The 16,687-nt window shown below is 44.9% G+C and overlaps 1 protein-coding gene across 3 annotated transcripts in view; it reads left to right on the top strand.

The window, feature by feature from the left end:
- The window catches only part of Arp6 (Actin-related protein 6), a 45,832-nt gene extending 31,295 nt beyond the window's left edge, over positions 1-14,537 (top strand). For 2 of the 3 annotated variants that reach the window (XM_037416610.2, XM_075871701.1), the window contains exons 10-11: positions 4,014-4,076; positions 14,258-14,537. In XM_037416610.2, the coding sequence (XP_037272507.2) occupies positions 4,014-4,076; positions 14,258-14,387 (193 nt within the window). In that variant the 3' untranslated portion in view covers positions 14,388-14,537. Of the gene's footprint in view, positions 1-4,013; positions 4,077-6,623; positions 6,754-14,257 lie in introns of those variants that run through there. The other variant, XM_075871700.1, reaches the window with a different exon arrangement.
- The last annotated feature ends 2,150 nt before the right edge of the window (positions 14,538-16,687 follow it).

Genomic DNA, 16,687 nt, shown 5'->3' with positions numbered 1-16,687 from the left:
TATCAAGTGTAGGGGAGAGGGGGAGTCTGCACACTTAACACGAATAGCAGTACGTTGTTCATTTCTAGGGGCTTTAATTGCCAGTACTCCTTGCACCATGCTTCTTCTTTGTGCTGCTATAACACATGCGCATGTGGAGGAAGTCTTGCTCAGTCGGTAGCCGCGTGCCGATCGCATTGCGCTATGTTGATGAAGTGGGGGAGTACCGTAATTACTCGAATCTAAGGCGCACCTTTTTTCCGGTTAAGCGAGTTCATAAATCGCATGCGCGTTAGAATCGAGTACGAAAAAAAAAATGAATACGGTCATTCTATTGGCATCGGCACTTCCAAAATGGCCGCCCTCTACGTGCGTCGGCATGGCGCGTCGGCCATTTCTGCCTATCTGTTTCCCATGTGCGGCACTTCGTACGTGTGCTGAGGAGTTCGTCATCTTGTAGAGCATTAGCATCGATGGCTTGGAAGGGTTGACTCCAAAAACTCGAGTGCACCACGATGCCGCTTTTAAAAGAAAGGTCATCGCGTGTGCAGAAACGGACGGAAATCGGGCCGCATCGTGGTCGTTCGGAGTTCTCCAAACGTGCGCGCGCTACTGGGGGAAACAAAAGCAGAAGATTGTCGACAGCAAAGCTTCACGCTAATGCTTCAGTGGACCACAGCAGGGTCGGTTTCCGCAAATTGAAGAGCTGCTCGGCGAGTATGTGCTTGAACAGCGAGCGGCACAGCGGCCCGTGACGACAGAACTGCTCCAAGTGCGGGGTATGCAATTAGCCTTAGAAAAAGGTCCAATGCGGAGCCAGTTTAAAGCAAGCAGCAGGTGCTAGCTAACTAACTTTATGAAGAGGAAAGGCTTTCCCCCGTGAAGGCGAACGGGCATATGCGAAAAGTTTTGCGGAGGAGTACGATGAAAAGCTTCACAGTTTTCAGCGGTTCGTCCAAAAAAACTTGTGGCACAACAACGACTACCTGCTTAGGCAAATCGGGAATGCCGATCAGACGCCTCTATCGACATGCCTGGCACCACAACCGTCGAGAAGAAGGGGACGAAGCAAGTTCGCGTGCTGATATCGGTCCACGGTAAAACTACAGTGACGGCAATGCTCTGTTACACATCAGATGGGCACAAGCTTCCCCCGTACCTCATATTTAAATGGAAGACGCTCCCGAAAGGAGTCGTTTTTTCGAGTGATGTGATCGTGCGGGCCAGCGAGAAAAATGGGTGCGCTTTGCAATCGATGTCTTCTTTTTTTTTTTTTTTTTTTCGTCATGGAAATCGGGTGCCCGTTACAATCGAGGGCGCGGTAGAATCGAGTAAATACGGTAGTCATGACAAAGGGTTGACACTCACCGTTCTGCACGGCAAGAAAAAGGTGGAAAGGACGATTGAGAAGCCCGAACCAGCCAAAGCGGGTTGTTCTATACCCTGCAACTTCGTTATTACAGCACTTATTTGTGAGGCTCATGTAGCAGTGTGTTCAAATCGTACAAATGCACGGCTATCTCTCCATTAAAAATTTAGTGCTGCGAGGTTGTTTGCTAGCCCTTTATGAAAAGAAACTGGTGGTCTTTCGGTGATGCTAGAATCCAGCCCACTAGCTCCCATGCTGGAGGCGGGCTCTGCACTGCCTAAATACAGCAGTGGCAATATTACGTGAAAAAGCATATTAACAGTGAAGCAGCTCTCAGTCTAGTCTTTCACATTCGGTTTACTCGTTGATATAAACATGTATGTGGCATAGAAAGACGTTCAATCCAACCGTACGGATATGTGCCTTTCCTCCAACTACGCTACTTCTCACTACTCCCACATCTTACCACTACACCTGCTTCAGTCAAACTCGTTTATGACGAAGCACGCAAGTGCTGCAATAAGTAAATGGTCCTTATGTCAGTAGTTCATTGTACAGTAGACTCTCATAAACAAAACTCTCATAAATTAAATTTTTGCCTAAACAGAACAACTGCCACTAAAATGTTTGGTTTCCTACTTGAATGTTGTACCCCTGTTTATCTCTCAGTTACTGAAACTCCTCTTAAAGAAACACGTTTTCCTCGTCCCTTCAGATTTCGTTTAAAAGGAGTCTACTGTATATGAACTTGCCCTTAATATCGTGCACTTGGTGACCGAACCGTTCTTTCTTTATTTTTGAATATTTTTATTAAAAAATTCCAACGATCCCACCAGTGTCAAGTTAAGTATTTTTGCACAATAAGCAATGCCCGCTGTGTGCTCACAAGTGAATTAAACCGTGTTCGCAATAAGCTCGCGCTGCTTCACTGAAGCGCAGTTCTACCACTTGGAACCCATCAATCCCGGCTAGTAGCTCAGAACGTCGCATAAAAGGGCCCTGCGACACTTGTTGAGCATGGTCTGAAAATGCTGCCAGTCGGTAGTCTAAGCTCTCGAGAACACGCGAGCCAAATAACATAGCGGAGCATGTTGCCTGGAATTCACAATGAATTATCAGAGCGAGCTAAAAATTGCTTTCTCTTCTCTCGTCAAATGACGGAGCAAGCTTTAATATCACTCATCACAGGCCAAGTATCAGCCATTCGCTGATTTGAGCATGGCACGCTCGGTCGTTATCATGGCCGCTGCGGGAGGCCACGACTTGTCTATGCGGGTGCACGCGATCACACTGAAAAGCTGGGTATTCGAAGAGAAAAAAAAAAAAAGAGAGAGAACAAGTACGTAAGATTACGCAACACACATGACGTATTTTGTTTCCTGTGCCATCCCGCCCTTACTTACAGCTACCGGAGCTATTGTCTGGAGGAGAGAAAAAAGAATGCAATTGCAGCGTCTGACGCATCTTCCTAACTCGGCTCGTACTGAACGGATTCTAAGACCTTTTGTGCTGATGCATTCGTAGGGCAATAAGTTCCTTTAGTGAATCCATTCCATGGCTACTTTGGAAAAGTGTTGCAGGACCCCTTTAAGTCACTTAGCATCGCCGCTTCGTGAATGTCCACCCAGCTTAGCTGTCTCATTGTTTTTATTTTTTTAGCTTTCATCACCGCCTGCACCTCTGCGCTATTCGTGAATGACGGAATTCTGGCTTACAGTATTTATGCGCATGCTACTGTCACTGGTTTGCACTGATGCAGGTTGGCCGATTGCTTTGCACTGCTAAGCATGAGATTGTGGGTTCAATTCCCAATAAGAACAGCCGCATTTTGACAGAGGCAAAACACTAGAACTCCTGTATACTGTGCTTTGGGTGCACAATAATGAATCCCAGGTTTTAAAAAATAATTTACAGTTCTCCCGCTAAAGCATGCCTCTTGACCATGTTGGGGTTGCGGCACCTAATGTGTTAGATATTCCTTCTAATGTTGGTTGAATGATGGCTAGTCCTGACTGATGTTGAGTAAACGTATACTTAGAAATGTTGGCTCATTGTGTCTTACGTCGGCTAAATGTCAGCAGTGTTGTCTATCCGCTGGTATTACAGCAACACTGCCTTCAGCCAGTCTAGATCAAGTGATTCAAAATTACATTTTGGGGTTTACACACGTCAAATTCACAGCATGAAGCAGAACGCCGAAGAAAAAGCTAAAGTAGTATTTGCCACTTCAGTTTCATAATGTACACCTAAATCAAAGTGCAAGTTTGAAGTGCAATCAAGAGAAGGGAAAGGCGTGATAGGGAGACAAAGTTAGGCAGGAGATCAACAACGTTGTGGGTACAACATGGCAGCAGCAAGAACAGGCTCGCGTTGATTGGCAAAACATGGGAAAAGCCTTTGCTTTGCAACAGGCGTGTTCAGGCTGATGATGGTAAAACCAAAGTGCACTGCTGTTGGTTCTGTCTGAGTTTCATTTTTAGGTTTGATAATTCTGATCAAGTGCAACGTATCTTCTACATTTGGGTGGAAAAGTTGTGTCTGCCCTATAGTATAGGGAACATTGAAGTTCATTTGAGCAGATGTAGTAATCCACAACAGTGTTCCCTCTGCCGTAGCAGGTGGCGTGTCAAGTGCTGTGTAGCAGGTGTCACATATTGCGATGCAGGTACACCGACCTGCGTTCACTCTGTCCCGAGATCTGCGAGGTGAATGTTACAGCACCAGACAAGTAAGTCATGGCGAACAATTGTTTGACCATTTTTAATCGACTCCGATTATATATACACCAGGAGCTAAATGTACAAGATGTCTTTGTTTGCTGTTTTTTTTTCTGCTAGACGTGGTGGTGACAGGTTTGTGCAAGGTGCACTGTTTTCTAAAATTAACTAAAAAGGACTCTGGTGTTGCAATCATTGAGTGACCATGGGAATGATTGGTAGTACATGGATTCGCTTAGTCTTAGGGCTTGCGGGCTTCGAACGTGCTTGTGGCCTTGTTTATTGCTGTGTTTTCGTTTTGTTTCGGATAAGAGAGTGGATAATTGTGAACTTCAGGATACAGTTTGAATTGGTAATAGTGGAAGGTTAATGTAACGAAGTGCAACTGCTCAACATTTGCCGGTTGTCGTCTCGTTACAAAGCAGATCCAAGCCACACGAAGGCAGACAGAACTGAAAGAACGAAGATTAGACAAATCAGTATACTACGTATCATTGCCATGCGTTGCAGCTCCCATAGACAATAGCGCCAGAGTTACCTTAGTGCATTTATGGGAAACTCTACAGTGCAAGCAAGGTGACATTTAGAGCAGTTCATTTTATAGCTCAGTCAGACATGAATGCAATTTTCATTCAATTCAGCTGAAGGCCAATGATATTCAAGAATTGTTCTATTCCAAGGGATGACTATAGCTAAACGAGAGTATATCTAACTAAATTTCGCTGTACAATGGTTTTGTACGAGCTCTAATTGTAGTGTTGTCAGTGGTAATGTAACAGAATTTTGCTGTACATCATGCAAATAAGTATTTTTTGCCAGGTGTACAGTGTTTGGTGTGCTTGCTTTCTTGCAAGATGTACTGTTGGCTGCCAAAGCTTGCAGGATTTGGGGCAGAGCAATAGAAAAGTGCATTTCTTGGTTGCCGACCGTTACATGGCAGTGTATTGGAACTATCGGCCATGGGCCTTACAATTAGGTCTGCCAATGCACAGTTGGCAGACCTCGATGCACTCTGGGTGCACCCTTGACACATAATTGTGAGTAATAGTATGGTCGCTGTCATCTAAAACATTACTGGCAATAACTTCGAGGAGTGTATAACATTTCTGCAGTCCCAAGAAACAATAAACAAAATGGTACGCCAGTTTTTTTTTGTGTTTTTTTTTTTGCCACATCACTTACTGCTTTACAAATCTCATTAATTTTGAGGTCGCCAGCTTGGCCGATTCACGTTTGAGTTTGCCGAGTCTTTGAAAGGATTGCACAGGTGCTGCAAATGCTGGACTGGGCTTCATTGTTTGCAAAGTGGTTCAATATACTGCTTTTATCGAAATAGTTGTGCCTATGTTCACTGTGCAAAATTTATGTGACTGAATGATATGTACAGGTTTCTGTTTCTTTTTCTAAATGTGCGCCTTCTGTGTCATAATGCTGCAAGTTTGGGATTTCGAGATAAAAAATTGTGGTGTTTTTTCCCATATTTTGCTCCGAAATTGGAGCAGGTTCAAACCTGCTGCAAAAGTAACATTTTGCTGCTACAAATGACATCAGAATAAGTGGTGATTTAATTCAGATAAATTACTATAAAACACATAAATCATAATATTGTGATACACTCAAAGCTGGATGACCTTGATATAATGATATACAGAAACCTTGATATGAAGAAATATTGAGGATGATGAAGTAAATGAAGAATAGTCTAAACTTGTGTATAACGAAATTCATTAATTTTTCAGAAAATTCATTTTGAAGAGGATTTTGTTATGTGCAGGTTCGGTACAAAACTTCGGAAAGAAAACACGCAAGTTAAAAAAATGGTGGGCTGAAGGCAAAGCTAACCCAAAACACTAATTTTACAGGAAAAAAAATCTGTGTTATTATTGTGATAGCAATTATATGGACACTCTCGGCGGGCTTTTGTCGTCGCTGCCATGTTCCGTAACAAGTCCAAATTGATAACATGCCCCCAGGCTTTGTAACTTTCACAAGCGGGTAAAAGCGCGCGAGCGCTGCTGAAGCACAGATCAAATGAATTGGCGCATCCCTATTGCCTGGAAAGCGCATACGATAACATCTTCCGCGTGTTAGAACTGCCGTCTAATGCTCAAAAAGAAGAGAGAAAAATAATGTTTATTTGCACTCGTCTAGAATGACGGGGGAGGAGGCTTCGGCCTCTGCCCTCGATCATCCCCCTAGCCATCGGCCAGAATCCCTTGGGACTCGGTGGCGGTCAGGGCAAAACCGATGACTTGTCGCTGTTCTTCGGCGTCACGGCTGTGTAATAAGGCCTCCCAGAATTCCACGTTTCTACTTAAGTCCTTGTAAGATGAGCAGGTCCTTACCATGTGCACTAAACCTGCAATGCTGTTGCAGTGCACACATCTGGAGTTAAACACTTCCGGGTGCCATTTACTGTACAGGTGAGGGTTTGGAAACACCACGGTTTGCAATTTTCGCCACACAATTTTGCACTCTTTGTTCAGCTGTTTAGCTGCCTCTGGATAAATCTTATGGTGGAATTTATAATGTGAGGCGATTTCCTGAAATTTTTGTAGTACGTCTCTTGTGGAGAGGGGCTGCTCGAGCGAAGGCGGCGGATCAGCGTCGATCTACCGGAAAGTGAGCCCTCGAGTGATCGCATGTGCCTTCTCATTCCCCTTCAGACCTTGATGCGCCGGGACCATATCAGTGAGATTCGCTCGGAAGGTACTGGTCCTTGTCTTAGAATTTTGGCGGCTGTAGCAGAGATCCTGCCCATATCATAGTTTTTAATAGCTGGTTTAGAGTTGCTAACAATCACTCGTGTGCCTTTTTCTGCTACTGCCAAAGCAATCGCAAGTTCTTCTGCCTCTGTGGTGGTTGTGTTTTTAGAGGTGCAGCACGAGACCAGGTCGCCGCTCTTGCGAACCACTACCGCTGTGTATGCTCCCGTTCTTACTCATTCTGTAGGGTCCGTGTAAAGCACGCCAGATCGAAATTCAAGTTTCGCCTGCAGGGCTACAGCTTTGCGTCTGCCTTCGTGGAACACCGGATGCATGTTTTTCGGCAGCGGTGTAATTTTTAGTCTAGCCCTAGTAGATTTAAGTATGTGTGTCTGGAACACTCTGTGGGCTCGAATCCCAAGCGCTCCATGATTCTCCTTCCGGTTCTCAAAAGCCTTTGGTGCTGTGACATCGTGGCGGCTTCTATTAGCTGATCTAAAGTGTTGGACACACCCAGTCCAAGAAGTTTAACCGTAGAGGTGTTCGGGGGAAGCCGTAGCGCAGTTGTGATGCCTTTCCTTATAATGACTTCAAGGTTATCTTTCTCTGCTCTACTCAATTTAAAATAAGGGGCAATGTATAGTACACGGCTTATCATGAGAGCTTGAACCGACCTTAAAAGATTGACTTCCTTCATCCCCGCATTCGTGTTAGAAATGCGCTTAAGTAGGCGGCACGTCTGGTTCGCACTAGCTTCGAGTCTCCGGATAGTTTGTGTTTTTTCCATTTGCTTTTATGCGCATCCCTAGAATTCTAATACTGTCTGCGGTTGGAATAGCATTGCCATTCACTCGTAAAGCAATGTCACTACCCTCTCCGAGGGTATTGTTTGTTTTCCTTTTTTGCGATGGTAGAAAAAGAGCCTCTGTTTTTTTTTGCCGAGCATTTCAACCCTAGTGGTTCGAGATATTGTTCGATGGTATCTATAGCCGCCCAAAGGGTGCTTTCAATATGTCCGTTACTACCTCTGTTTATCCACAGCGCCACATCGTCTGCGTATATTGTGTGATGTAGGTTTTCAATTCCTTCCAACTTCTCAGGAAGTCCAATCATCGCTATACTAAAAAGAGTCGGAGAGAGTACAAACCCCTGTGACGTCCCTTTATTTCCTAATTTAATGTTTTCGGGTGACTGTCCTCCCATGCTGATGGTGGCTGTGCGATTTGAAAGAGAGTCCCTCACGTAGTTGCATGTCTTGATGCCTACGTTTAGCGTACTTAGGTTCTTGAGTAAGGCTTCATGTTTGACATTGCCAAACGCCTTGGAGACGTCCAGACCCACAATTACTTTGGTGTCAACTGTCTTTTTGTCTATTATCTCCTTCTTCAGCTGTTGCATAATATCGCAAGTCGATAGGTGGGATCTGAAGGCTATCATAGTATCAGGGTACAGGTTTTCTTCTTTCATGAACCTAGTCAGTCTTGTTTGGATGACGTGCTCCATCAATTTTCCTACACAAGATGTGATGGGAATGGGTCTGAGATGTTCAAGACTGAGCTTCTTCCCTAACTTAGGAATGAAGACCACATTGGCCATTTTTCGGACTTGCGGTACCTCCCGCTTATCCCAGCGTTCTTTCATATAAGCTTCAAATTGACGAAAGAAGCCATTGTCAAGATTCCTGAGCATTCTGTTGTTGATTTTGTCCGGACCGGCAGCCGTTTTTGATTTAAGTCTGTTAATTTCAGCTCTGACTTCTCCAACCGTGATTGGGCTGTCTAGGTCCGTGTTTTCTGAACCCGCGTAGTCAGGGAGCTTTTGAGATTCAGCGCAGCTGAGGTAGCGATCCCTAACCTCCGTTAATAATTCTGTCGTCTGACCTTCATATTTATACACAAGCTTTTGAAGTTGCTGCCGGGCCTCCGACTTGGTTTTCTCAGGGTCTGATGGATGTCGTACATAGTAGCTTCCATGTTCTAGCACTACCAATCTCTATCCGTCCGATCTCATATACTACCCCACTTTTGCTTGGCGAGTTCCAATGCATAATCTTCAATCTCGTTCAGTGCAGCAACCTCTTTTCGGAGATTTCTTTCTCCTCTTTTCTGACTGATTTCTTGCTCTAAGTCTTTCTTTTTCTTTCACATGCTTACAAATGTCTGTCAGCAACTTCCTAGTCGTCAGCGTCAATCTCTTCGGAAGCGTCCTGAACCGAGTGGATCGCCCCTTTACTCCGATCGTTGATATCATTTATCGGGTCCTGTTTCAACCTGATATTTCTAAAGGCCGCCCATTCTGTAGTTCTAACTTTTCTTTTATTGAGCACCAACGGGCCATTGTCAACTATAATCTCTAAAATTCTATGATCACTACCTAGGTCTTCCCCGGTATTGCACCACATAGCGGTGGTGGCACTGCTTACCAGGGTAAGATGATCTAGCGTCGTGTCTTCAGATACGTTATTTCCTTTCCTCGTTGGCTGCATTGGGTCCGTAATAAGGATCAGCTCATGTTGTTAAATTTTGTTTCACAAATTTCTGCCTTAAGCTGGGTGAATTTATAACCCCATGCCGTATGATGTGCATTAAAGTTGCCAAAATCAAAAGCAGACCGTTTGCTGAAATAACCTTTGTTTTTGTGAAAAGATCACCATAGTTGATTTCGTGCTGCTTGGGGGAATTATACACATTCCGGATAAAAAGGCTCTTGTCTTTGCGCTTGCGAGGCACGAGTTCGACTAAAACATGATCGATCTGCGAGTTACCCGTCTCATGCTCCTATGTTTTAATTTTACTCTTCACAAAGGGGGGAACTTGGGTATCATTACCCGACCCGGCATAAGATTTGTAACCAGCTAATTTAGCGTTTTTCTCACACTCCTGGATCGCAATAACCTCCGGTCAATTGGCGTTAGTAAGAAAAGATTGTAAAATCACACGTTTGCATGAGAAACACCTAGAATTCCACTGCCAAATCGTATTATTGTAGGGGCGCAGAGCCATCATGTTTGAGCTTGAGTGCTTGGCATAGCCATTCTATCTGTCAGTCCCTGCTAGCAAATTCAGCCTTAATTTGCTCAATAGTGTTGACTACTTGTTTCATATGTTCCAGTACAGCTTGAAGCATACCTTTTAATGACTTTCTTCCCACCTCAAGGGTTTCAATTCTCGTTCGGTGGTTTTCTTAAACTTCTGTTTCTTTAGCCCTCTTCTTCTGTAAAGGCGGTTGGTTTTCTACCCGAGGTGTTTCCAGCGCCTGCCCTGGTTCACTGTTTAGTTGTGCCTTAATCTCGTCAAGCTGTTTGCGAAATTCTGCATTTTGCTCCTGTAATATTCTGTTCTGCTCTTTAAGAGCGTCGATCATCTCTGTATTAGCATCCTCGAAGACCTTAGTTACTCAAGCCACCTGTGGTCCAGTGGATATCGACTTCTCTGAGGCGAAATCACCACTATCATGGGGTGCCTTGTGAGAAACTCCCTGGTTCTCTAGCGGTGGCAATCAGAGGAAGAATTCCGAGCGCCCTTTCGATCTACTGCGATGCTTGGATTTACGCCTCAAATGACCCTGAACACCGTCTGTCCTGCTATGCCGCTGCGTGTCCGCTTCGGCATTGCGTCCTTCCTCCGGCTCCTGAGCTTCTTCAAGCTTCATTTCCCACTGCCGCTTCTATCACTATATAAGGTGTCCGGAAAAGTTCTTTGCACCTTTTGTCTCCGGTTACGTGCTCCTTGCCGCACAGGCGGCACCTCGGTGTACATTCATGGTCCTTGGATGGGGAGGTCGTCCCACAACCTCTGCATTTTGCGTGCAGGCTGTCACACACGTCAGATCGATATCCCAGTTCACCACACCTATAGCACACTTCATATCTCTTCTTGTAGACGAAACATTTCATCGGCGTCCCAAAACAGATCATCCATCTCGGCACGTGGTCGTCAACAAACGTGATGATTACCGAGGGGGAGTTGCCCATCCTTCGCACACCAAGAATAGGACGATTCTCTTCCTGTAAGAAAACCCCCCATTCACGGGACAAAGTACACATGAGATAAGCACGCGTCGACGCATTGTGACAAGCTGGGTGCGGAGCGCGGGCGGCTTTTTTTTTTTTTTCTTTCTTGAGCTTTCATATATATAGATAGGTATACACATGCGATGAATGGCGGTGGCGACGACAAAAAAACCAGTTGAGACTGACCATATAATTGGTAACGTAATAAAAAAAAGCAAAGCTGAACGTCGTCGGGGGCCACACCATGCAGGCGCAGTGAAACGATGCACATGCGCATGGCGACAAAAACGACTAGCGACACAGGCACCGTGGAAAACTATTTGGTAAAGCGGCCTCCTTATGTGGCGCGGCCCCACTATGTGACGCTAACTAAAAGCGTGGCAGTGGCAACACGCAAAAGTAGTTTTTTTTTTGTTTTTGTTTGCAGTAAAGGGAGGCTGCACACCTGTGCAAGCACCCGTGACGGCGAGAACGGTGGCAACGCCGGCTCGTGGGGTGAAGGCCCGCCTGCCCGCCTCACGCTTTCTCGCCTGGTGCATCGTGCGTGCCGCCGCCGTTTTGCGCATCGTGCGTGCCGCCGCCGTTTAGCGGCGAGGCAGCCGCGGATAATGCATGATCGTACCAAAATGCAAAAATACGGAGCAAAATTTGTAGATTGTCGTTGGGGAAAACTCGTTATATATCAAGGTTATCTCCCAGTGTTACTTTGTTACATACAGGTCGCAAATATATATGCTTTTATGGAACGGCGGGGAATCAAAAAACTTCGTTATATAGAGGAATTCATTATATGGAGGTTCCTTATAAGCAGGTTTGACTGTATATGTAGTGTTAGGAATATACCTTTATAAAAAATTTTTGGATATAAAAAACCTATTTTTGTGCAAGATGTAACTTTGTTACAATGAGGTTAGTGTATTATTTTTGTTTCGATAGAATACGAAGTGCTTCAAAATATTTTGGCATAAATTTGGCTCATCTCGGCAGTTTATCTTGGGGTGTGTCTGAAAGAGTAATTTCAGTGCAACCAGCCACGGTAGCTTAAATGAGTGCCGACATGATTTTGAGGTGCCCTAAAAGGGACATCATTCGTTTTCACGCTGGGTGCTATGAACGCTCTTCACAAGGTGGATCCAGAAAACGCGTATGAAATATTTTGCTCTGCCAATCTGCTTGCCAACCCCACTGCAATGGACATCACCAGAAGTCAAGACAGGTTACCGGCTTTACGAAGTCTGCATCTTGCATGCAGCTTACATCACAGTCAGAGCCACTGGATCAAAATTCACTCATCACCGTTTTCATGAACCATGTGTAACTGATAACAAACTGATGGCTGTTGCTGGTACGTTGCGAGTTGCAGTCTTCCTGGGATGCAGACTTCTAATGATGCGTCGTGGTGAAGCCGCCCGCTCGATACGGAAACCGCGATTACTTTGTTTAGGTAACAACATTAAAAATATATTCACTGCATTCCCAAACACTATGACAGTGTGTGTAAGGTTCTCGATACCATGTGTTTTTATGTAGATAAAGTACTCAGAAATGTTTAAAACTTCATGTCGGTACTCTTTTAAGCAGGAACTGTGTTGTGCTTTTAAGTATCATGGCACTGATTCGCTTCCCTTCTATCGTGGCTCTGTTTCAGTGCAAGCAATGCGCATAAGCAATTTTGTATAATCAGTGCCACGTTAAAGGTACCCTAAAACGAAACAATGAATGTGTATAGATTGATCAGTTGTACTCAGAGAACTGTAATGATGTTAATTCATCATGACAGGTTTATTAATGGGGAATAAAACCAAGATGAAAGTCTCATTTTCAAATTTCACACCGAAATGACCTTGTGTGCAACGCAATGAATTTCAAAGTGTATTTTTCGTAATTAGGTGGCAGCGGCTAAAAAAAATTTTCTGAAACTTGCTACGACAAGTCCCTGCCACTCTCAGAGTGAAATGTACTTACTTTTTACTGGTTAGGACCAACGCATTCTGTAGTAGATGCCATCGAAATTGGTGACGTCATAGTAATTGATGCGGAAATTTGAAGGTGGCATTGCCATGCAGTTCTCTATGCCTTTTAAATGAAAAGAGAAAAGTGAGCCCCGTAACTGTCCTCTCAGAGGAGGACACCTCAAGAGTAGCTCACGAGGGGTTGGGGTAAAGGAGGGATTAAAAGGATAGGATTAAAAGGTAAAGAGGTAGTAGAGAGGAAGGAGAGTGCGAGGTGCAGGAACAGCGAACGACAGAAAATGACGGAAGTAAAGAGGAGATAGGAAAGTTGGACGCGGTCGCAGGAGTCCGAGGACGGCGCACCACTCGGTGAAAGCTCTCGTCGGCGTCAGGAGATGGCGCAGGGCGAGCCCAGTCGGCCAGAGCTGCGCTGTCGTCGGAGATCCTGGGGGCACAACCGGTCGGCATGAAATCCAGTGAGCGAGTCTCGTTAAATGTCTTTTTGCAGCAAGCATGGTGATATTGGTATTCCAATATTTAATAATGCGAGAAAAACTGTCTTCTTGGTCTCCTTTTAAAAAATTGGCAGTGCGCCTGCGTGCTTTGCTGCAAATGTCGTCGAACGCGATAGTTGTGCGCAGAATGGCAAGCAGATCGAATTGTGCCCTGCGCTTCTCGTGCGCAAATGACGCACGAAATGTACTCACAGGTACAGATGAACGCGAATAACCGTCTCAGTTGTTAGTTTGCTGTATCTGAAAAGCGCGCCCTTTTCGAAAACGGAGACTGTACAACGATTGCAGTGACCATTGTGCGCCCGATAACTACAAGAGAATCGTTCTGTTGAAAGCCTAAGGCCAGCCAAGACGCACGACTGTCCCCACCGTGAGAAAAGCGCACATGTAAGGTCCACCTTGTCCCCTCTTTGCGGGGCAAAGTACGCGTGGGACATGAGAGTCCACGCCGCCGTGCAGTGACGATGTGGCGACGCGCGCTCATTGCCTCTTCTTGCTGGTAACGCTGAAAGCATGGTAGTTTCCTCAGAGATGCCCGTCAGCAGCGGTAAGTGGTAGATATAGATAGCTTGCCGTTTGAATGTTGAAGGAAGTGTTCCTTCGTGGCTCAGTGGCGAACGCCTCGCACTCACAATTCAGAGGTCCACTTTCGATTATATGCGCTGGAGTCTTTCTAAATTATTTAATTTCTCACCTTATCATGTATATAGATACGTATACATATACGGCGAGTGACGGCAACGCCAACAGCAAAATCCAGCTGAGAGTGGTCATATAATTGGCATGGCAATAAAAAAAACTTAATCTCTGAAGTATAGAGAATTTGGCCCCCGAAACCCTCTGACGAGTATCAAACTGTCCAAGTGTGGAGAATATCAAACCCTTGACATCCGATGCATATTTGGTCTTGGACCCTGTACCCTCGAAGCATGCAGCTCATTCAAGATGATGATATTAGCATGAACCGTATCGCTTAGACAATTTCAGAGGAGTTTTTGTTGATTGCAGCCCCATCACATATGCGTGGCACGGAGGCGTCATGGCCTTCCAAGACCCCGAAATGAACAAGCTCATTGTGACCAAGAAGCAGTACGAAGAGAACGGCACCGCTTACTGCTTGGAAAAGTTTGACTCATGATACACCTGTGCGCAATCAACTCGACACATCTCCGTTTCATCACCTCCCCAATCATGGATGTCAGTGTGGATTACTTAACTGTGTGCATGCATAGGACATTAAAAGTGTGTGTTGTGTGCTTGGGACCATAATAAAAGACTCATTTCTGCATTCTCGCTTAATGATAAACTTACTAGCCTTGCTTTGTCGTAACTATGTGTATAAGGTTGTGACTAAAAACTTTGTTGTATGCTTGCCAATCTGCTTAAATATGTTGTTTGGAACTTTGTCAGTGACACCCTGACGATATTATCTGTTTTCGTGAAACGATGTGTGATGCGGTCACATCGTGCAACAAATCACATTGATTGCAACATTATCTGTTTTCGTGCAACGTTGATGTGTGACACGGTCTCAGCATGTGACAATACAACATTGAATGCAGCAGCTCCTTTCCTAGCTTAATGTGGACATACTGTGAAAACAAGTCTACTTTATCTGTCCTAAAGCAGCAACAACATTACAAGTGAATGAAGCAGGTTCATAGTTAGAAGGTAATTAGTTCAAGGAGCATTTGTTTTCATTCAAAATTACCAAAAGTGGTGGTCACATTCGAATTTTGCTTGATTTTATCCAGTACTAACGTATAGGACTGAGACTTGGACGACATCAAATGAACTCCAGTGAAAACGTTAAAGATCACATAGTGTGCATGAAATGGAAAATAATAGGTGTAACATGAAGAGATCAGAAGGAAGACAGCAGAACAGATTGAAAAACAAAATGGCTAATATTCTGATTGACAATAGGCAAAAAAAAATGTACCTGATTGAGCCAAATAATGCATAGGACAGACAACCAGTGGTTGTTTAAAGCATTTAAATCAATACAAAGGCACAGGAAGCGCAGCCAAGAACAGCAGCCGTTTAGCCCGGGCAATGAAATCGAGAACTTGGCTGGAATAAAGTCCTGTCAACTTCCACGAGATAGGGAAATTGGGAATCGTTTAAAGAGGCTTGCGCATGCTTCCTGTTTTGTTGTCATGTGATTAATTTGCTAACTTCCTGCACTAACATGGTCCTCAGTCAGGTGCCTATACTATAGACGATTTTCAGTAACTGGATTGTCTAATTAAAACTAGATGGTGCCGCCGCACCGCCGCACCATGGCTTTTTCTTGGCAGCCTATGGCGAGAAGGGTGCAGCGCCGACAGGGGTGAGCTTTGCAAGAAAATATGTCTCGTCAGCACTTTCCTGAGCCCTGTGCGCTGCCTGGCGACGATGTGAGAGTATGCTGAACAATGATGAGACGTAAAAGAGAAGTTTGTGCTGTGGTCGGGTGCACAAAGCGTGGCTGAGACATAAAGACGTAACCACTGCGCGCGCTTTGCAGGCCTTCCCGGGAGTATCGGCAGCGAATCGGCCGGCCTTAGGCGACGCTGAATGGGAAGTGCAAAGGAGAAGGCCATTAGATCACGTGTTCAAACATAGCAGCATCCGATTTCCGCTGCGGAAAACCGTCTATACGACCCCTTCCCAGTGTGCGAACCTTGTGTTGCACAGAAATGCATGTCCACTGATTAAGGATCCACTTCAGTGATGATTCATTCACTTATCACTAAGGTGCATTCAACACTAATGCGATCCGCCTTTGGTGCTTGTGCTCGTACAGTTGACTTCCCATGACTGTGTGTCTCATTTAAAGCTCACCTATCCTGTACAGGCACACTTACACTGGGTTTATCTTGTTGCTCTATGTTCTGCATTAAGCACTAAAATAATGACTGTATCGCTTCTGCGAAATTCTGACCAAGTGCCCCCCCCCCTCCAACGGTGAAGGATAATCCGACCGGATTTGGTAGGGGGTGCTTACTTAATGCCGGACCGAAATACGATATGGCAGCGAGAGATCTGCAAAAAATTAAGAAATGCCCATCCATGTTTCTAATGAAATGGTTTTTAGAGCGTTTTATAAACATTAGGTACTCATTTAGGGTACTCATTCTTGTGGTCCCTTTTACACAAGCTATGCTTAACAGATGTAGTCACAGGGCGAGGGTGGGAAGGCACTTTTTCTGCGTTTTGCTCTGTACCAGTGGTAATCGGCAGGAACCTCAAATGAGGGCGAAGCATACTGCTCAACTGAAATTTTAGTTAGCCTAGCACTTTGTGTTGCCTTCATCTAATGATCCCACGACACAGTGCTCGTATTGCAACTTAGCCTATCAATAAGCACAACACAGGACACTATGACCGCATCACTGTGTACTGTTGTGCGCACAGCTTTCACACTATTGAGCTTTCTGCCAAGTTTGGCAAGCG

The sequence above is a fragment of the Rhipicephalus microplus genome, chromosome 8, assembly GCF_043290135.1.
Source record: "Rhipicephalus microplus isolate Deutch F79 chromosome 8, USDA_Rmic, whole genome shotgun sequence".
NCBI lineage: Eukaryota > Metazoa > Arthropoda > Arachnida > Ixodida > Ixodidae > Rhipicephalus > Rhipicephalus microplus.
Note: the sequence above shows the minus strand (reverse complement) of the source record. Positions and strands in the feature narration are given on the sequence as shown.